Genomic DNA, 21,356 nt, shown 5'->3' with positions numbered 1-21,356 from the left:
GGTTTTTCAAAATAAAATGCAAAAAACGGCTCAAAACTAATATAGATGTTAAAAAACAGAATGGACCGTATTCTTACAGTCGGAAGGGCAAGAAAAGGCCTATTACTCCGTTCCTTCATTAAAATGCCTACTCATGTTTTTAAAACCATAATGATTTTTTAAAATAATTAAAATAAGATGCACTCACTCGTTTTTCCAACAGTCAAATCAAAGATTTACATTCAGAAAACCCACCAAGCTTCAACTGGCATGTTTCTCCAAGGAACGATCAAGCACTCCTCTGAGTATTCGTTGTGCACAAATTTGGTCTTAAAGTATTTTATTATCCAAATGAGCACCAAGACCAAGGTCACCATTGGATGAAGGCTTGATCTGCACTGAGGTATTCTTAAATCACAGGATGAAGTCATAGAGTGTGGTCACGCTAGCCAAACGAACTGGGCTTTAGGGTTGAAGTGTGCTTGGGCACGGTACGGATTGCCAGTGTGACCGCACCCTTAGTGGGCCTAAAGCCTCCTGAGAGCATATACAGCAATTCTGCCCGTCAGTCAGATTGCGTCATATGCAGATAGACCAAAATATGTTTTCTTTTAAACCAGGCTTTCTACGCGTTTGTTTTTTTATGTTTTAACATTTGGGTGTGTATGTTTTAGACCCAACCATAAGTGGATTCCTCTAACACTGCAGTCTTTTTCTCTTCTGCATAGGCTTCCTTATGTAACTGTGGAGATTGCCGCTTGCTTAAAATGCATACATGAATTTGCATAGATTCAAATTCTTTGACATACCATTGACCTTGTATGGATTAATTCCTTCTCTAAAATTTGGATCGTGTTCTTTAAACTAAAAGTCCACATTTACAGCCCTGCGAGCAGTAAACAATAACTTGTGTCACGTTCAGGAAGAAAAATGTAGAAGACCAAAGTGAACAAAAATATTTATTCAGGCACGGCACACAAAAGGTCAAAAACACAAGGAGACAGCTAAGGTTAGCTGACATCACTAGTGTCAGACATCGATCATATTTAAATGATTTTAACAAGTTTTTAGAGATCTTGAGTTATCCTCATACTCTTATTCTTTCACCGAGGACACATTTAGAAAGTAATCACATTAATTAAATACAATTAAAAGTCAGTCAAATATTGTGAAATGATCAATAGCTTCAAAAGGGAAGGAGCCCAATGACAAGATGATGGTGGGGCTTGACAAAGGGTCATTTAAATTGAACATTCAGCAATACAAATCTAATGATAAAATTAAAACATTAAATCCATTTTAATTCTATTTCTAACACAATATCCTACACCAAAAACAATTATACATTACAACATACCCCAGATGGTGCGCTAATAGCCTAGCATTTATTATGCTGGCCCATTGTGCAGAGGCTGTAGTCCTTATTGCTGCTGCCAAGGGTTCGAATCTGGTCTCAGCCTGTTTTTTGCATATCATCCCGTTCTCTGTCTTTCCAACATGTCCTGTCTCTCTTTGGCTGTCCCATTCAATAAAAGCAAAAACGACCAAAAAACCTTACAAATAAATAAATACCCGAGCTTGCGCTGAATTTAGGCTAAAGATATCACTCTCAAAACAACTATTTATCAGTGATGGTTCATTGACATCTATATATTGACAAGTTTAGGATGGAATTGAATAATTGATATGAATAAAAGCAATAACATCAAGGAATAGGAACTGAAAAAAAAGTGATGTATAACTCATCTTCCAAGGGAAAGCTAACTAACAGGAGAACAATAACTAGAGAATTGCATTGTTGCAAAGAAACACCTATCTGTGGGAGGGGTTACTGCCCTTTGTGATGTCATGAAGGGAAAATCTCCCAACGGCCCTTTTGAGCACACATTTCCTGAAAAGTGGAGCAGACAGAAGACGGAGAGGATGGACTTTTCTTATTATCGGGCGTTTTAGAGAGACTAGGAAAACATTAGTCTTTGAAAATGGGGTAAAGTGTAATTTGAATATTATGTGACCTTTAAACACATGTAACCACCAACACGAAAGAGGATAAATCCTCAGTGGTTAGCTGTGGTTTGCAGTTTTGGTACAATACTAAACCTAAACACTATGTCCTGCAGTGACTGTGGTCATCAGCGTAAGAGGAGGGGCCCAATATAAATGTTTTCTTTACAAGTTTCAACAAAAGAAGCTACTGACTCTACCCTGACACTGAACCCAAAGAGGCTTGAAACCTTCAAACAGTAACCTTAGCCTAGCCTGCCTTCACTTCAGTGGGCACTGGTCCTCGACTCTCTCCTTCTCTTGCTGTTGTTTTCTGGGTTGAATCTTCCACTTCAGCTTTAGGTGAGCCTGTCCCGTCGCTTCACGAAGCAAATCATCTAGCTGAGAGATTATAGACATTTGAATAGAAAGCCATTGTTAAATACAGGGTAGTGTTTTGCATCTACTGTCATAAAACAGGAAGTAATTGTAGTATTAGGGGAATTCAGCATTTATGCCACTGGTATCATTCTTTGTCTGGCATTAGAAAGTCAAAGTTCAATACACAGACTTTGATTGGAAAACAAAACAGAGTTTTACCTGTTTCAGGAGCTTGGCGTTTATAGCTGGATCTGAAAGGTCTGCATCAGTCTGAATCTTCAAGTTCATCAAGATGTTCTGTTTGGGGACTGCACAGAAACGCGACAACCGAGAGATGAGATATTTGTTTTTGACTTGTAAGAAAATGCAAAAACGGAAAAATATTGATATGAACTTGAAATGTTTTCACCTTCCTGGCACCAGAAGGGAAGCTCTTCTTTACAATCCATGTTCTCCCATTGGTATTGCTCATTACTCATCGCACAGTACTGATTATTATAGTTATCTGGCTGTGTCTCTTTCCAGTTTCTGAAGGAGTTGTCTCTGTTGTCGGACCACCTCCATGCTTGTCTATACAAGCCGATCCACACTGTATGCAGCCACTTCACTGACATCACCTCTGAATTTTCCTCAGCAGTCTCGATCATAGCCAGGTCTGTGTAGTGTGTTCTGCAGTAAGTCTGGGCATTCTTCCAATTCATTCCTTTTTCGACAAGGAAAAATGTTTTCTGGTTTGCAGGATGTGTAGCTAGAACACAATAAAAGTAAAGAGAGAGAAAAGATGGTCAAATGTACCTCCAGTTACAAATAAAGTAAACTGAACCTGGAGGTGTTTTAAGCATTCAGTACAGTTAAAAAGATAAACTATATTGATCCCCCATCGGGGGAATTTGTTTTGTTACAACAGCTCAATTGGAACATAATTAACAAACATGGTAAGACAGAACAAGTAAAAAAAGCAAGCATGTTTACAATAATTGAATAAATTATTTGTTAATGATTTTGTTTCATCGCTGGGGATCAGCACACCAAGGCCACTGCCTTCGTCTGCTGCCCAGTCTACATTGCACCCAACCCACATGCTCATCCCTGCTGGTGGTGGGCCCACTGGGTGGTGGCTTCATATTTTCTCTGAGGTTCCAACCCAACCGGGCCACATGGAGGAAAACCCGATCACCAGATGCCTGCCTTGTTGCCCCCCCAATTCCAGATCTGGCTCCAGAGAGGTTCTAATAAAAGACTATCTGAAGTGATCATGAGAAGATGGTCAAATCTGCCATCTAAAAGATGAAGTCACCTGAACCTGGTAGTGTTTCTAAGCATTCAATACAGTTATGTGTTGATAAGTAGAATTGGTTTTGTTGCTGGGTTTCAGCCCGCCAAGGCCACTGCCTTCGCGATAAGATCTACAAAGACGAACATTGCCATATTATATTACTGTGTAAGGCTTTTTTTGAGTTAATTTCAAAATCATGTTTATATCGGTCTTACCTGTGTAACAAATAAAATACCATTCTTTGTCACAGGTCCAATCATTCCATCTACCATCACCTTCTCCATGCACACAAGACTGTACTCCATTCGCGTTACTTGGCTCATTTATTTTCCAGTTGTGATAACCAGTTTTGCTGGTTACACCTGTACTTGACCATTTCCAGGAGTTTGTTTCGTTGCCCATCGTTGTCTTCCAGGCCTCGGGATCGTCATGTAGTCCAATCCATGCTTTTGAGATGTCAGGTCTGTTGAGCCTGCTAATGTCAGACATGCTTTCAATGGTAGCCAGGTCGTTGTACTTATCTCTGCAGTAATGTTGAGCGTCGTACCAGGTCATGTTCAAGTCAATGTAGTGAAAGCGTCGAAGCATGTAAAGGGAAGGGCTGCAAAATCCTGTGGAGTATAATGAAGTGCATACATAAGATACAAAAATAATGTCTGTGTCTGCTAGATCTTTCAATAAGTTTTCCTTTAGGAACATGATGTAAAAATATTGTTTATTTGAGGGAGAGAAATATCAAAAATAACCAAATACTCTGAAATTACCTGCGCCATGTACAAATGTAAACACATTTTTGCCATTTACTGAGAAAGCCATTAAAATGCTGTGACTTTTTAGTATTATTTACATTTCTTCAATTATCAGCGTAAAATAAACAGCTCATTAGTTAATTTGTCTTATTTTATCACAGCTAAAACACATCTATTTTATTCACTTTCACCATTCATTGCCATTCAGGAACACATATTCAGTATGTATGTTTGCGTACTGTAAATAGAGGTTGAATGAATAAAGTTTATCGCCAGTTTTGTGCCTTCAAAAGAGGAAACTAAATTTAAAAAATCAACAAACAATGATGGAAAAGATTGTAACTCTTACCAAAGACGGATAAAAGCAAAGCCAATCTATAATCCATCTTTCACTTCACTGAAAAATAGATGAAAAAATAAATTAAAATAAAACAAGAAAAAAAAATAATAATACAAAGGGGAATCAAGGGTTCGCGTTCAGAGAATCCAGCAAGCTTTGACTGGCTTGTTTCTCCAAGGAAAGACCCAGCACTACTTTGAGTATTCCTTGCTGTGCACAAATATGGTCTTCACATATTTTAATATCCAAATGAGCACCAAGACCAAGGTCACCTTGGCTTTGACAAAGGCTTAGTCTGCACTGAGGTGTTCTTAAATCACAGGAAGAAGTCTTAAAGCGCGGCCATCTCTACCGTGCTCCAGCACAATTCCCCCCCGCCTCCCTTTTGTTGCACCATTCCCACACTGGCCAGCACGACCACACTGCATCAGGACTAACCATGCCTGAGCACGATTACCTCTTCAACATAACGTTGTCATACAGCACATGCATGCTTTATGTTATCATTAAGTGTGCTCAATTTACAAACAGGAAGACTCGAAGTGCATGAAATAAGACTCGAAGTGTTCATTCGTTTCAACATCTCCTGCATCTTGTTAGGTGTCCTATTCAATAAAGACCTAAAAGACCTTAAATGCAAATAAATACATTTAAAAAATTAAAAAATAACTAAAGACATTATAAAAATATTAAAAGTCACAAATACCCAGTAGTAACCATTTTAAAAATATTAGGTGTCTGTTACATATTGCTCCTTTAACACAGACCAAAAAGGTAATAAAAACAAATTTATTAATGTATTTTTATTTGTATAGAGCAGATCTAGACCATACTTTATTTCATATTATACATCATAAAATTATTATCTACTAAGAAACAACGTTAATCCATCATGAGCACTAAGATACTTTTAGCAAAGTTACAGTGGCAAGAAAAAAAAAGTCCTTTAAGAGGCAACAATGGCCTGAGCTTCTCTCGCACTGTAGACAGTCACAAGTCAGAGATACATTCACAGAAGATATATATGATTTATATTTAATGTGTAAAATGTCACATGTTCCTTCTTTAAAACATAATCACACCCAGGCTAGGCTTGGTTCTTCAGTCTTCAGACTAAACACATATCAAGCAATCATGAAAGGTGGATTCTTCATGATCCCTGAACATCACCCAACAAACTATTCATCACGAATGTCGTGGTTATCTTCCTGTCTGTTGCTCTCATCAGGTGGACAAGTCTCTGCATGAAAAGATGAAAGAATTTAAATGGAGATTAATTTTGTGGGCGTTTGTACATGTGCAGTAGTCTTGTTGTGATTACCTTCTACTTGTTGCTTCTCTTGTGTTTTCACCGGATGCTTCCTCCAGGTCAGCTTCGCTTCCAGTCCCTCTGCAAATGCTTTACGCAGCTACAAAAGAGAAGAATTAATGTTCCAGTTTATCATGAAATGATTACATATTATAGTGTCACATAAACTGGATATTTGCTCGCTGATAGTTTTCTTAAAGATTATTTTGGGACTGTGTGTGTGTTAGTTCTGACACTTTTTAACTCACACGTGTAATCGTGTAATTATAGTCTGCCGTTGATCACCAGGTACGACTTTCACAGTTGTTTTGGTGGAAAAGGTCAGACCTTCCTCACCATTGTAAGAATAATTTACTAACTACTTACTTAGTTTGTTTTTGGAAAGGATGATGGTTTGGTTCAAATGATTCAATTAATTGAACGCCAGCATGAAACAAAAAAAATCAACTGCTGTTCGGTGACACCTCCGCCATACTGAAGCCTCCGCTCTAGTGATACACCCTTTCATCCTTTGCTCAAGATGCAAATACCTGTGGCCTGCATTGTTGTGTTAGCAGGCAATTGTTAGCACTCTTTGGTTAGCTCTAGCTTCAGATTGCATGTCGACAGAATAACTGGGATCTTAAAACATGTATGTGATATTTTAAAGTGTTTGTTTTGAGATTCGACCTGCCAGCATGCAGGACAAAGAGACTAAGGGAGTCATTTGTCCCTGCTGCCATCGTTATTTTAAACAGCTATCTGTGTTGCTTTTCCACCTGTTTCTCTCTCTTGTATTTATTGTCCATTGGACTCTTACTTCCTTTATCCTTCTCATGTTGGATGTTGATTATTGGCTGGTTGGATGTGTGTGTTTTGCTGGCTGTCAAAGAAATGGCGGCCTCACAGGCACAATAAAGACCACCTCAAACATTGGACCGCAGCAACTTGATTTTTACTAATATTTCCAATCAAACTTTACCTGTTTCAGTAGCTCTGCACTGACAGCTGGATCTTCCAGGTCTGCGCTGGACTTGATCGTCATCTTCACCATAGTTTTCATAGTCTTGATAGCTGCATCTAATCACCATCAACACACAGACATAGATATTGAATTGTGTTAATTGGTTCCAAAAGTTCCTTCTTTGTGTGGATTAGCTGCTTCGGTTTTTTGGTACTGTTGGTTTAACAAGACACATGCAGTCATTGTGCTCTAGGGAATGAACATTTCCAAGACAAATGTTTAATCAGTTTATTTAGAGGATGATCAGGAATCTATTTAATAACAGATGAATCCTTAGTTGCAGCTCTACTTAATGCCAGAGGCAGCATTGGTTGATTTAGTAGTTTTGGACATGGAGCTTGAAAATGGGAAGGTCTTGATCAAATTGGGACATAAGGTCACTCGAGCTAACTCCTGGTTTTAATAAACCAAAACTATGATTTCAACACTGATTTTCTGTATACAGGTCAATTAATGTCGTTGCCAAGACTGTTGATGTTTTAACCAATAGAAAAGCATCACTAATGCAAGACAATCCAAAGTTCAAAACTGAGTTGTCTGTACATTTGCCAATTAATCTCAATTAAGTCAATCAATCTAGTGTAACTATGATGATGCTGCTAATGTTCAGAAAGCTGCAACTGGACAACTGCTGTGTGATGTCTCAATACCTGGAGACTGGGTGGTTGAGGATCCATCTACTTCGTCTTCATTGCTTGAAGTATTTTGACTTAAAACTGTTATGACAAGAAGTCCAGACAATAAAACCATCATAAAGCAGACTGTATGTATATTTGATGCTAAACGACATAAAGAAAAGAAAATACTACCTTAAAAAAAGTTCACAATGCATTTAATGCTAACACTATTACTACTTAATGTAGCAATAATAAAAACTGTCATTTATATTAATACTGTCACTTTAATGTTTACTACTCTGGTCTTAATTATACACTACACTGAAAATAATCAACACCTCAAAACAGATGAAAAATCTACAATAAAATATTAACTACAAAGTCTCTTTAGTTTGTCTGCATATCATTATATTCACAAACCATAGAAAACATGCTAATTATTTTTTAAATCTACATTTCTCTGCAAAATAACCCTGAGCTGTGAAGGTTATGTACTAAACATGGTAGATGGCAAAAATATAGCTCCCTGAAACAGCAAAAAATAAATAAATGAATGTAGGCTTTCAAACTTTTGTCAGCATAAAGACTAGACAGACAGCGTTTTTCTTCTTTTGCAGATGACCTTAGACCTTACAATCAATGCTCTCGACTCGAAATGTGTTTTACTTGCCATCTCTTTACTTCTTACTCTCAATCAATCAATCAATCTAGTGTAACTATGATGATGCTGCTAATGTTCAGAAAGCTGCATCTGTTCAACTGTTGTGTGATGTCTCAATACCTGGAGACTGGGTGGTTGAGGATCCATCTACTTCGTTGTCATTGTTTGAAGTCTCTTGACTTAAAACTGTTATGACAAGAAGTCCAGACAATAAAACCATCATAAAGCAGACTGTATGTATATTTGATGCTAAACGACATAAAGAAAAGAAAATGCTACCTTAAAAAAAGTTCACAATTCATTTAATGCTAACACTATTACTACTTAATGTAGCAATAATAATAACTGTCATTTATATTAATACTGTAATTTTAATCTCTGGTCTTAATTATACACTACACTGAAAATAATCAACACCTCAAAACAGAAATCTACAATAAAATATGAACTACAAAGTCTCTTTAGTCTGTCTGCATATCATTATATTCACAAACCATAGAAAACATGCAAATCCTTTTTTTCTTTTCTGTTTTTTCTTTCCCAAATCTACATTTCTCTGCAAAATAACCTCATGAGCTGTGAAGGTTACGTAGGCTACTAAACACTCCAGTAGATGTGCAAAAATATAGGTCCCTGAAACAGCCCAAAAAAAAAAAAAAAAATTATGTTGGCTTTTAAACTTTTGTCAGCATAAAGACTAGACAGATGTTCTTCTTCCTTTGCAGGTGACCTTAGACCTTACATGTGCTTTCGACTCAAAATTTACTCGCCGTCTCTTCACTTCTCACTCTGCAGCTTTGCTGGGTCGGCGTCTCTCATTGGTCAGAAGCTGACTCATCATGTCAGTGATGGGTGCTTGCAGTGTCAAATGACAGGACAGACAGCATAGGTCTCTTCTCTCTCTTCCAGCTAATATGCACACATGTCCGTGGACATGACAGGAGAGAAAAGGGCAAATATGAAGCCCCTCACTAATTATGAGGCCTTATGCAAGCGCTGGTTCCACATTCAGGGAGAGGCATCCCTGACTCGCTGTCATGCTGAGAAGAAAGTTAGCTTTAACTCCCTGAGAGTTACTGCTTCTTTTGAAAAGTACCAGACTATGAATATGCTGCGTTTTGCACACATTGCAAGTGTTGCCCATGCAGAGATGCAAAGGCATGTTAAAGTCATCAAACAAGTCAGGGTACAGGCGGTGAAGACCTACTTCACTGAGACAAACAGCGGTGATAACAAACTTAAACGGGCTGCTAATGAGAAAACCACTGACCAGAGCAGGTTCTGTGGATCTATCCTCCTGTCTCAGTTCTCCTGTCTCCCCTACAGACCCTTATGATGGAACTCGAGCCTGGCATCCTAAACCACTACATAGCCATATGCAGTACGTGTGGGTTTGTGTCCTGATTTGGATGTTTTCAAATATGTTCACTGATGGTCTCACATATTGACCTGGCGCATTGTTATTGGTAAAACAATGCTAATGCTAACTCAACATTCAACTTGACCAATATATCATCTATGCTTAGATCAAAGAAAGAATTTTTGCAATCCAACTCCAGCATGTTTTAAAAGTAAAGCAAGAGAAATGCTCCAGCGATTTTTTACCTTCGTAGCAGAAGAAAGGTAATTTTTCTTGGCACTTCTCATTCGACCAGGTTCCATCTGTTCCATCTGCAGCTACACAACGATTCACATCTGAGTTTTTAGGTTGACCGGTCCTCCAGTTGTGGAATGAGAAGACTCCTCCTTGTTCGGACCAAACCCAGACTTCTGGCTGGTAGAGGCCAATCCACCCTTCTGACTCTTGTAATGTCGATTGATCAGTAAATTGGATATTTTTATCTCTTTCTGGGATGTAGGCCAGAGTTGAATTGTGACTTTCACAGTAAGCTTTAGACTCGTCCCAACTCATTATGTGGTCAAACATTTGGTAACCTTGTCCTGTTTAGAAGAAAATATAAAAGGTACAATTATACATACGGTAGGTTATTAGCAAACAAACTGGCAACTTAACTTTTGCAATGAGACAAATCAACAAAAAAGTCCACTGAAATAGAAGAATAGCTAAATGTAGCGTACATGTGATTATAGTCTGATGACATAGTGCATGTAAGTCAGGGGCGGGGCTTTTAAGGGAGCACAGAGGGAGGAGGTTGGGTGAATACGGAGAACAGAGAGGATGCTATTCTCAAAATCATACTAGTTTTCGAAAATTACCGACCCTGCCTTTAATTCCAGATAATGGATGCCGGTTCTGTTTTTTTGATCCACAAAAACTCCAAGAAACTACAATAATTAGGCTCATACTCACCATCAGAACAAACTGGATATTTCAAAAGAGAGCAGGTTTCATCGCTCCATTCACCGTTAGCTATGGCCACACAGAACTCATTATCATCGTGATTGTCAGGCTGGCCATCTTTCCAGTTATTATATGTCGGGAGTTGTCCATTCAGCCAGGTCCATTCAGAGTCAAAGTAATTGTACAGACCTATCCAGGCTTTTCCTGTGTATCCATCTGTGCTAGTCGCCATCATTGTGGTCACGTCGTCTTGGCTGAGTATTTGAGCGAGATTGGTGTAGTGAGAGACACAGTAATCAAGCGCGTCATCAAATGTCTTTTCGTTTGGGATGAAGTAGAAGATGTTATTTTGGGAAGTTGAAGGAATGCAGAAACCTGACGAGGAAAGGAAATATTTTCAAAATGATGAATCGCGTATTTTGCAAGGAGGGGCCAAAACAAACAAAGGTTTATTACATTTAAGAAGAAACTATATCATTCCTGACGGATTGTGGGATGGGCAGTCCACACTGTCTACACTCGCTCCCGCCCACAACGCTCGGCCAATAAAAGGAGTCTGATCCAACCTTCATATCAGGGTCCTAAGATGCCAACTAGACTCTTCTGTTGCCCTGCAGTAGTGGACTGAACTACAAAACTCACTTTACAGAGTCCCTTTGCACCTTTAAGAAAAAGCTAAAGACCCAGCTCTTTATTAACACCTATGACCTTAACAATGATAATGACGATTTTTTTAATATTGTTGACGATGAAGGTTTGTTTGTTAAAAACGATTTTGGGATTATGTTAATGCTGATTAAAACGCCAAGAACAGCTGTAGATGTTGTGCTCTGCCTCTAGTCACTTCCTGTCAGCACCTCTGGTCACTTCCTGTCAGCACCTGTGTGTCCAACCACACGTGAAGCTGTTTGTTTGCACTTCCCGACGTTGTTTCCTTTTTTAATAGACGCTTGCTTGTTTTGTACTCACTTTCAGACGTTTGTCACGTTGGATTAAATTGTCTGGTAAACGACCTGTGGGTTAATTCCTTCACTCTGGATGAAAATTATCTACACAGTCTTGCACCTTTGTCTTTCTCTCAGTTTTTCATTTCCTTTTGGCACCAATAAGAAGGAGCTTTAATTTAAAGGCACATATGCCAATTTCTTTTTTTTTTTGGTATTTGAGACGAGGATAAAAGTTTGTTGGGTGTGTATGAGTAAATGTAAGAACGTGTGTTTTATAAAAAGTAGTAGTTAATATGTTAATGCATTTAGCCGGTCATCTCACCTGTTATCAGGAGAACCACAAATATGCTGTTGTCCATGTTGAGTTTAAGTCACTGTGGATCAAATCAAACACAAATGATAAATTAGAATAACACTGTAAAAAAAAGATTTATTGATGAGGTGTTATTATGGGCACACCTGAACCACGCGACTACTGGCACCCTGAAGCAAATTGTTGTTAGCTTTGCATTTACAGTATAATTGTAAGGAAATATATACTATAATATATATATAATATGTAAAACGGAGAAAAACATGCATTTGTAATGAAAGATAAAAACAAAAACCTCCACAAGATATGAGACTCTACAGGTGTTATAATAAATCCACTCACCTATCTTTTCTCCTCTTCAGTCAACAAACAGTGTGCAGCGTCTGACTGCTTATGTCGTATGTGTGAGGGTGTTTATAAAGGATGATGCAAATCAGCACAGTATGATCCTCAGTTGAATGATAACTTTGAATAAGACAAACTGAGAAAACATAACCCGCCTCTCCCTGGGAGAAAAATAGAGGCTCCTTTGCATTAAGTTTTGAAATAGTTTGCAAATCAAAAACAAGAAGAAGAAGAAGCAGCAAAACACAAATAATAGGTCAATTTCAAGTCAGACAGAGTAACGCTTGTATGAGTACCAGAGTGAGGCCGAAGGTTAAAGGTCAACTGGAGATTCATGTCTGGGTGGCCCTCTTTGAAAAGCTGCATTCGAGGTTTTCAGTAGAATAAACCCTCGTGGTCATTCAGTGGGTATTTTTTGGGTCCACCTGAGTAGACGGATACTAACTTCCGGGTTTTGTGCAGTATGGATTGGATGCATCCTTTCAGGAAATTCGTTGTATTTTAAACACCCACAATGCTGTGAAAATTGAAAGTCACTTCATGAACACCTCCAAATAAAACAAAAAACACAGGGTAACGTGCCTTTAAAATGTCAAGTTGTGAAATTATTTTCATGCAATGTGAAGTTTAGTTTTATTTTCTGAGCCAATCACATCTGAGCTGGAGTGCCAATAAAATGACGCTACGTTCACACTGAAGGAATCAGACAAAGTCGTGACTCTGGTGTTGACAAGAACAAGATCATGATGACAAACACGAGCGAGAGATAAGAGGAGCGCTCCGACTCCTCGACATCACAGACGACTCGAACTTATGTTTTTGTAACTTTATGAATTCAATAATTGACAATGAAATGTTTTGGCTTTAAACATTCATCAGTAAGTCAAACAGACAGAAGGTCCAGAGGTACTCGGCCAACAGGAAGTCTCATCTTTGGGCATTGCGTTGTAGCCTGCAGAGGGTGTGTGCACATAAAAACATCCAGCAGATGGCGTTATTTTGTCCAATGGAGGTATAGAAAATGTATGTTTTAGTGTATTCAATTAAATCTGTATTATGTAATATTGTTAAAGGTAATTTAACTGTATTTTTACCGACTTATATTACTGCAGAATATCCTCGAGGAAACTCAGCTGAACATGTTTTGTTACATGTTTTTATAGTCTAATGTCTTCGATTTGAATAAAACATTTAAAATGATTTGAATATCAAAACAATCTGGTCCTGTGGACAGTCATGTGGACAAGTCATCTTTGCTGATGCTAATAACGCGTGGACACAACTCTCCCACAATAGTTCACCAGACATTTACTGTGATTTCATTGTGACAGGGCCTGTGATTGATTTATCATCAGTACTGTGTGGAAATTACCAATTAACATCCTCAACAGATGATCTGTTTCCTACGAGACATACGTTCATCAGTGCATTCATTTAAACAGCTAATGCTTTAGCTGCAAACTTAAATACCGGTATATTTAAGCTAATATACTACTTCCTTTACTGTAAGTTTGGAGTTATTGTTCTGGGTCCAGTGACAGCTGGGATCGGCTGCGGCTCCCCATGACCCTGAAGTCATTTTGCAGCCTCTTCATGGATCATTGGACCCAGAACTCATTTGCTTCGTCAAAGATTTACATGTGGCGAGCGCTTCGAATTCAGAGACGATGTGCTCTCTAAAAACAAAGTCATGGGGAGGAGAGACGTTTGCATGAGCTTAAAGGTTTAATGATGAGAAATATACAAGCTCAAGTCCATTTACCATTTTGTACCATAAAGGCTATCCATCAATGGTAAATGAACTTTTGTGTTCCGATGACTCAAAGCTCTTTTGCTCCGCAGGTCATATCTACACATTCACGCACTTTTGTTAGAGGCTGCTGTGTAGCGAGATCATCAAAAATAACTAATGTTGTTGTTCACATTCACACACCGCTCATGAAGCAGTGAGAGCATAATTTAAACTGTAAGTTGATTTAAAATGCATTTGAGAAAAAAACTGCATTTGCTCTGTAGATTGTTTTTGTCAACTTGCAGGACAAACAAAAGTTCCACATCACAACTGTTGTGAATAGCTCCACCTAGTGGAAGAAAGGGTTCACTGCTACTCGTCTCTGCCGCCTGATCTAACTGATTCTTGGTTTACAGATAATAAAAACACAAACCACAATGATTATACTTAATATGCATTTATTCATACTATATATATTCTATGTCCATCAGATATTTATATACATTTATAAAGTTATTTACATGTGGCAGTGCTGCCAGTCAAAGAAACAAGTTTTTCAACAAATTTGATAACAAAAAAAACAAGTTTCAAATTCAGTGCTATGCTGACAGCACACAACGTTTCATAAAAATAAAAAATAAGAGTCATAGAAAGTGGGCAAACACCGCGGCGTGACTAAAATAACACGTAGCCTTTACATGATGCATCGTCGCACGTTTGAGCAGATTTTGTTTTACTTGGTTGTTTTTTTTTTCCCGCTCCAGAACGTGCAAATGTAGTGTTGCTGAAAAATGGCGTCATCAACTCCCCCAGAAATCACCAGACAGTGTGCAGGCAGTTCACGAGTTAAAAAAAACAAAAAATGACAAATGTATTAAATAAAAAGAAAAGATACAATTCTTTGTACATGCTAAAAAACAAAACAATGAACTGATGCTTTCTGAGGCAAGGGGAGAAGATCCAAGTAAAACATGTTTGCATTAAGTACAGCCATGCATTAGCAGCGACCGTCACACATTCAGAGACATTTTCTGATAGTTTGCCCAAACGGAAATGTGTCTTTGTATCGTCCCTCACATTCACCCGCTCAGCAGAGAACACACTTTGGAATAGTTTCCACTTTAAGTTTTCCTAAAACCAGTTAAGTACTTTTGTTTTTATTCGCTAACAGAAACGCTCCCACACTATAGCGTGTGCTTGTGTGCACCGAGTGTGAGCTATCTCTTCTATAAATACAGTACGTTTTATATTCTTCACCTCTCAGACCCCCACGTGTTCGACTCAACAAAAATAGATAAAAAAATAACTTTTAATACATTCTAAAAAAAAAAGAGAGAGAGAGACAAGTAAGGGTTGGTCGAAAAACGAGGGGGTAAGTCAGAGGCCGGTCCTAGTGGAGGTCTGTGGATAAGGGTGGAGGGCCCCGATGGCTCCTCCCCTCAGGAAGCGTTCATGGGTGAACCTTGAAGGAGAGCAGTTCCTCTGAGTGCATGTTGTTGAGGGAACGCAGCTCAGGCAGCTTGAGCAGCAGCTTGGTGAAAGTGGTGGACGACTCCTCGCCATGGTTCTGCATCACAAGGTTTCGCAGACCGCGGATCAGTTTGTCCTGCAGGGCCTCCACTGAGTTCAAGTCCTGGATACCAGAGCGGTCTGGGTCAAAACAAGGGAAGAGAAAGGGTTAATTTCTGAGGACAGAACAAGGCTTTCAAAGTCACTTTTAAATCAGCTCTAATATTGTTCTTTATAAAGTAGGTGGATCAGACACTTTGTGCTCAAGCGTTTTATTTTTAGCCTAGCATCAGCTAAGTCCTCTTACCGGCTGAGACGAGCACCACGGCCGTGAAGAGGCTCATTTCGTCAGAGTCGAGCCGCAGCGCCGCCAGTTTCTCGCTGAACTCGCACATGGAGTTGAGAAGCTCGCCAGCACCCAGCGACCGTAGCGTGTCGAGGTTGTAACGTTTGCCGCTAAGGAAGGTCACCGTCCGCTCCACCATGTTGAACAGAGAGGCGAATCGGACCATCAGCACCTGGGAGATTTTAAAAAAAGCACGTGTTTTGTTAGCTTGTGAGTCGGTTTTAATTCATCGATTAATCTGTGTTGAAGCCGAATTATAATCAAACCAGCGGCGCTGTGTGTATTTGCTTTTTGTAAAGTTTTCTAACTGTTATCAGAGCAAATAAAAGTCAGCAAACACAGAGCACAGTCTGTTCTGTTTGGGAAGCCTCAGTGTTTGAAGAGGCCGTAATGTTTGACTGCCGTGACAGGACAAAAAAACACGCCGTGTTTATGTTTTTGCTCGTTTGGCCTCTCACCTCGAAAGTTCCAGCTTTCAGCAGGCTGACTTGGTCGTGCTCAGAGAGGTCACGGAAGCCCGGGATCCTCTTGGCGAAGTCGACGACCTCCCGCACTGCGGGGGTGAAGCTCATGGAGAACTCCTCCCAGACCTCCTGGCTCGGCTTGGTGGGGTCCACGTAAGGGGACGTGTTCATGGGACAAACCTGGACAAGCGAAGACACAAGGTCAATAAGGGGGAGGTGATCCAAATTGTCGCTGAAATAAAAAGTAAAGAAAGAAGTAAACTCACCAGGTGTGCCCTGTTGTTAACACAGTGTGTTGGTCCATTGTAACCACTGGAGGCAGTTTGTGCATTAAATTGGCTGTTTTCTGACGGCTCACAGCTAGGGGCGCTGTTGAGCTGCTGCTGGTAGACTTTCCTCTCCTCCCTGTAAACAGAGTCGCCGACTTGTTGGATTTTGCTGTATGAGCAGTGCTGGAATCCTCTCACGGCCGCACTGTTGTTCCAGCTGTTCCAGCTCTCCTGCTGCTCCTCCACGCGGCTTGCGCATCCCGTCTCCAGGGCGACTGGCGAGGGTGAGGCTTGTTCCTGCCTTGGTGACCTCTCCTGGTTAAAAAAGGCACCTTGGTGTCGCCTGTTCACCGAGGCAACCGACTCGTCCTCACCGCTGTCGGACCCACAGGACGAGGCAGAGCTGGAGTTGGTGTCCATGGAAACGACGGATTCTGAGTCCTGGGGGTACTGAGGGGAGGAGGGGCTGGAGGACGACGGGGAATCGGAAGTGGAGGAAGAGGAGCTGGAGTCGCTGGTGGCCTCCATGGGCAGCGAGGGGCTCTGGTGTCCGTGCAGCATGCCGTGCAGCTGGCTGTTGTTACTCATCATGTTGTTCATAGCGTTCTGCATCTCCAGCAGCATCCTCTGCTTCTCCCGCTTTGGGATACGTCCAAATCTGACAGCTGAGAGTAAAAAAAAAAAGATGAATATTAAAATGCAACACTCACTAAGGAGCTTTTTTCACACTACAAGCAACAGAGGCTTTTTCTGATCAGCTGTATAAAAATAAAGTGGACAAGACAGCTGGCTAATCGTCCCGCTCACCATCTCTGGACATGCCGACAGCCAGACACTTCTTGAAGCGACACTGCTGGCAGCGGTTCCTGTTGATCCTCATGATGGTGCAGTTCTCCGCCTTCAGACACTTCTTGTACTGGATGTTCTGCTGGATGCTTCTCCTGAAGAAGCCCTGAAGAACAACAACAACGAGAGAAGCATTAGTCGTGTCATCCTGCAACGTCAACGGGAGGAAATCAACCTGACTTGAAAGCGAGAGGACTTTTTCTCTGCAGGAACTCGTCTCACCTTGCAGCCCTCACAAGCGTGGACGCCGTAGTGGAAGCCCGAGGCCACGTCTCCGCATACCTTACACAACAGCACCATACCGTTGATTTCTGCAAAACCAGAGGCAAGACGTGAATCATAAGCACCAGAGCAGACATTTTGATTATCAACAACATGACTCTGACTTTGCGCTTACTTGTGATGCTGCTCTTGGTGGACGCAGAGGAGCGACCCGCCTTCTCCACGCCGTGTCCACGCTGGCCATTCTTGGACGGTGGACAGATATCCACCACCATGCCTACGGCCCTGCTAGGCAACGAGGGCCGAGGAGGCGTGGGCGATGTCGACAGGTAGCTGCTGCTGGAGCTGGTGCTCATACAAGACTCTGGGCTGGAGGCGGAGCCAGAGGAGATATAGGCGATGACGCCTCCTGTGGAGAGAGAGAGGAAGGTGGTTAGCATGTTTCATCCAGCAGGTCTGTTTATGATTTACAGAGATACACAGGACTCCACCTTGTTTTAACACAACTAGCTTGGCAAAAAACATGGCAGGCAGAGATAACGCCCGGAACAGCGAGGCTAAAAAAAAAGCTCAGTTCGCTGTGTAAACACTCTTTTCTGTACAGTAGGAACAGGTGCCGCTGACACGCCTGTGTGTGTGTGTGTGTGTGTTGACATTGACCTGCTTTATCACCACCAGTGCCTGCTGGTTGGATAACACGTTACATAACATGACTGGGACTGTATGGGGAGTGTGCTTCGCTGACTGACAATCAGACAGGGTCAGTAAAGCACTGGAGCAACAACAGTTGTAGGAACAAAAGAATGCGAAAGGGAAAACATACAGCGTCCTGTTACGTAAATACCGTGTTTGGCAGACAAACACTTCCTTCTTTAAATTTAGAACTTTAATTAAAAGTTCGGTCGGACTTAAAGAGCCTGCAGCCATGTTGTGAAACTTAAAAATAGGATTTTTTAAAATCTTTTAAATTACATGGGATGTCCGAGTGGCAAGTCGTGTTTATCACCAAGAATTGTGGTTTATTTCACTTTTATTTGGGATTAAATGCCCCTTGAGCAAGGCACTGCAACCTGCTCCAGTGTCAACACGACCTGTGTCTAAATATGCGAGCTAAAAGTAGGACAGTACGCTTTTTTAAAATCCGAACCTGGCTTTCCATTTAAAGTTAAAGAAAATGTTTAAAGTTCTTGTCTGTGCACCTTTATTGACATAAAAACGTTTTTTTTTTTGTCCTGAAGCATTTTATCTATTTTATCTTCAAACAGTTTGTGTATAAAGTTATAAACAAACCGCAGGATCAGCATATTTCAAATCTACATAGTTCACATGTAATAAAAAAAACCTACATGTAGAGGCTACAGTGAGTGATTACCTAACCCTGACCATGACTGTACCATTTCACGGCCCACCCACACGTGGACCTGTCATGAATTTCTGTGAAAGCGAGGCGCGAGGAGGAGGAGGAGGAGGAAACAAATCTAGGTCAGCGACTGTTGTCTCACCCAGGCCTCACGTGGACCTTTACAGGCCAGCCTCGCGTCGGCAGCGCACACTGTACACTGAATTATGCAACGTGCCGCGTCACGGGCTCCTCGCGGGCCAATCGCAGCAGAGTTCCAATTGACGCGTGCTCCAAGGAGAGGAACGCCCCCTCGACCAATCAGAGCCGTGTTCTGGAACTCGTGTACACACACAGGCACATGGCTAGCTACGCGTCCCATGTGAGAGGGGGAGATAAACACAGGGGGAGCTGACACTCCTAACCCCGATTTAAAGCACGGAAACACGGGGACAACAGCGAATTTAATCCGGTGTACACACTCAGAAACAAATCTCAACATGTTCACACAACGTTAGAACAATAAAAACACGAATACGAAGCTGATTTTCACCAAGAAATAGAAAAAAAAATGCTCAAATTCTAGGTCGCCATTCATCACTGTCGTGCCCTCCTTAAAGCTTAAGGATCTAATACTTAACGCTTCATTCATTTTAACATGTATATTGTGTTGTTTTAACATTTTAACAACACATGCTGTAGTTTTTCTGCACTTCACTGGTACCATTTTAATGGTTTTAACACTTTGTGTAAGGTTGATTTATGTCCTCAATAACAGGCAACTGGAATGTTAAAGAAAGGCTGATGCAACCAAGTGTCTGCAAATTGCATGTTTTTAAAACAACTTGTGTGACATGTTTTAGTATTAGGCTGCTTTATGTGTTGGATAAGCGTTTATGTTAAACACTAGATCTTCAAAAAAGAAAATGTCAGTGCAACAAAGTGTCTGCAGATTGCATGCTTAGGATAATGATAAAAAATAAAATTAAACAGTTGTCATCTTACCAGGCTTGGCTGTCCCTGCGTCCTCAGGCATGTCTCCCTTTTTTTTCTTGTTTCAAGGAAAAAGGAAACGAAATCTCCAAACTTGATGTTTTCACTAAACTTCTTCCACTGTCAGGGGGAAAACAAACTAACTGTGAGCTAGTCCAAAGAGTGTACAGACGGTGCTGAAGCTCATAATAAAGATTTAAATTCAGGAAATAATGTGCAGCCTCCAAATAGAACAAGTAGAGAAGACGTACACGTCTGTGTTGAAGGAAGTCCCCCTCGGCTGTGTGTGACTGCGGGTGAGTCAGGAGGACTAAATGTTCTCAATAGTGGGCTTTAGGCCACGCCCCCCTCCGCTGCACTCCCTCAGCTCGAGCCACTTTAACCCAGTGACACACTTTTAGAACACCGAAAGGGGGCGGAGCTAAACGCGTTTTGTCGACGTAACAGGCGGAATGGTAACACAGCGGTCACGTTGCACAGCACAACTGTGTGCTGCAGCCTGAACAGGAAGGTATGGCAGAGCCGCGTGCGCTCATGTTCCGACAGGCAGCACACAACAACCTGCATGTTTTTGGTTGTTCTATTTTTTTTTTTTGCAGTAGTCAGATTATAAGAAGCTGGGGGCAAATACATTCAAATCTAAAATGAGTTTGAGTGTACAAAGTTAAACACACTGTATAATAATAATAATAATAATCATAATAATAATAAGGAGATATACTTTATTATTTGTTTTTCCCTCACATGGATGGACACGCACTGATGGACATGTGTCGGAGTCTATTTTGGATTTGAATCAAACTACTTTATTAACTCCATGAGTGGAAATTACTTTCACACCCATTACCTTGTGTTGACTGCTGCATTAACACCGAGGGAGCATAGACACTCTCCTGTTTCCATCTCTAGTCCTTGACCAGCATCTTGATGCCTTGCTCAAGGGAACCTCTCCAGACTGAGTGTTGGTTCCCAACCAAAGGGTCCAGGTCCCGGGGAAATGACACCCATGTTTTTTTGTCATGGTCACTGAGTCAGACACGGTGGTACCCGATAAATCATTACGACCGTCATCACAAGGTTGGATGGAAGAGGGGCGGGGCTAGACAACACCCAGAAAGAAGACTGCCAGCAAGAGCTGTTGCCAGACCTCCACAAACTTTCCTCTGCCTCATCGTTCCATCTCACCAACCCAAATTCAGCATTCTCCTTATGCTTCACTTTTTTTGTTGTTGTGATTTTTTGCACGTGCGGAGCGCTTCTGTGCTCTCATCCATGAAGTGACAGCACACATCTTAGAAGGCCAGGGGGGAAAAAACGTGCTAAACTTCCTGTTGAGAGGTCATAAGTCGTCTGAGATGTGGTCTTTAATGGCGTTCACTATGAAACACTACATGAGAAAAAACAGTGGATTTTTAGGGACGACGGTTCCCA

The 21,356-nt window shown here is 40.9% G+C and overlaps 2 protein-coding genes and 1 long non-coding RNA gene across 3 annotated transcripts; 1 reads left to right on the top strand and 2 right to left on the bottom strand.

Moving 5' to 3' along the window:
* Positions 1-924: 924 nt before the first annotated feature.
* Positions 925-3,210, bottom strand: LOC306823794 (C-type lectin 1-like). Its single transcript, XM_079343638.1, has 3 exons — positions 2,753-3,210; positions 2,563-2,651; positions 925-2,364 (listed from the first exon to the last, which is right to left on the bottom strand). The coding sequence occupies exons 1-3, from the start codon at positions 3,042-3,044 to the stop codon at positions 2,245-2,247; spliced, it is 501 nt and encodes a 166-aa protein (XP_079199764.1). The 5' UTR covers positions 3,045-3,210; the 3' UTR covers positions 925-2,244.
* A 9,434-nt stretch (positions 3,211-12,644) lies between these two features.
* LOC306823799 lies at positions 12,645-14,827 on the top strand. The gene is made up of 2 exons (XR_013779058.1): positions 12,645-12,928; positions 12,966-14,827. It is a non-coding gene; the product is annotated as an uncharacterized lncRNA (long non-coding RNA).
* On the bottom strand, positions 14,379-20,556 carry nr1d2a (nuclear receptor subfamily 1, group D, member 2a). Its single transcript, XM_079343613.1, has 8 exons — positions 19,938-20,556; positions 17,769-18,002; positions 17,594-17,682; positions 17,333-17,477; positions 16,523-17,190; positions 16,251-16,436; positions 15,754-15,964; positions 14,379-15,587 (listed from the first exon to the last, which is right to left on the bottom strand). Exons 1-8 carry the CDS (start codon positions 19,966-19,968, stop codon positions 15,388-15,390), a joined length of 1,764 nt encoding a protein of 587 aa, XP_079199739.1. The 5' UTR covers positions 19,969-20,556; the 3' UTR covers positions 14,379-15,387.
* Positions 20,557-21,356: the final 800 nt, after the last annotated feature.

This window comes from Symphodus melops, assembly GCF_947650265.1.
Source record: "Symphodus melops genome assembly, chromosome: 5".
NCBI classification, from domain to species: domain Eukaryota; kingdom Metazoa; phylum Chordata; class Actinopteri; order Labriformes; family Labridae; genus Symphodus; species Symphodus melops.
The sequence above is the reverse complement of the archived record's forward strand: the minus strand, read 5'-3'. Positions and strand labels throughout refer to the sequence as shown.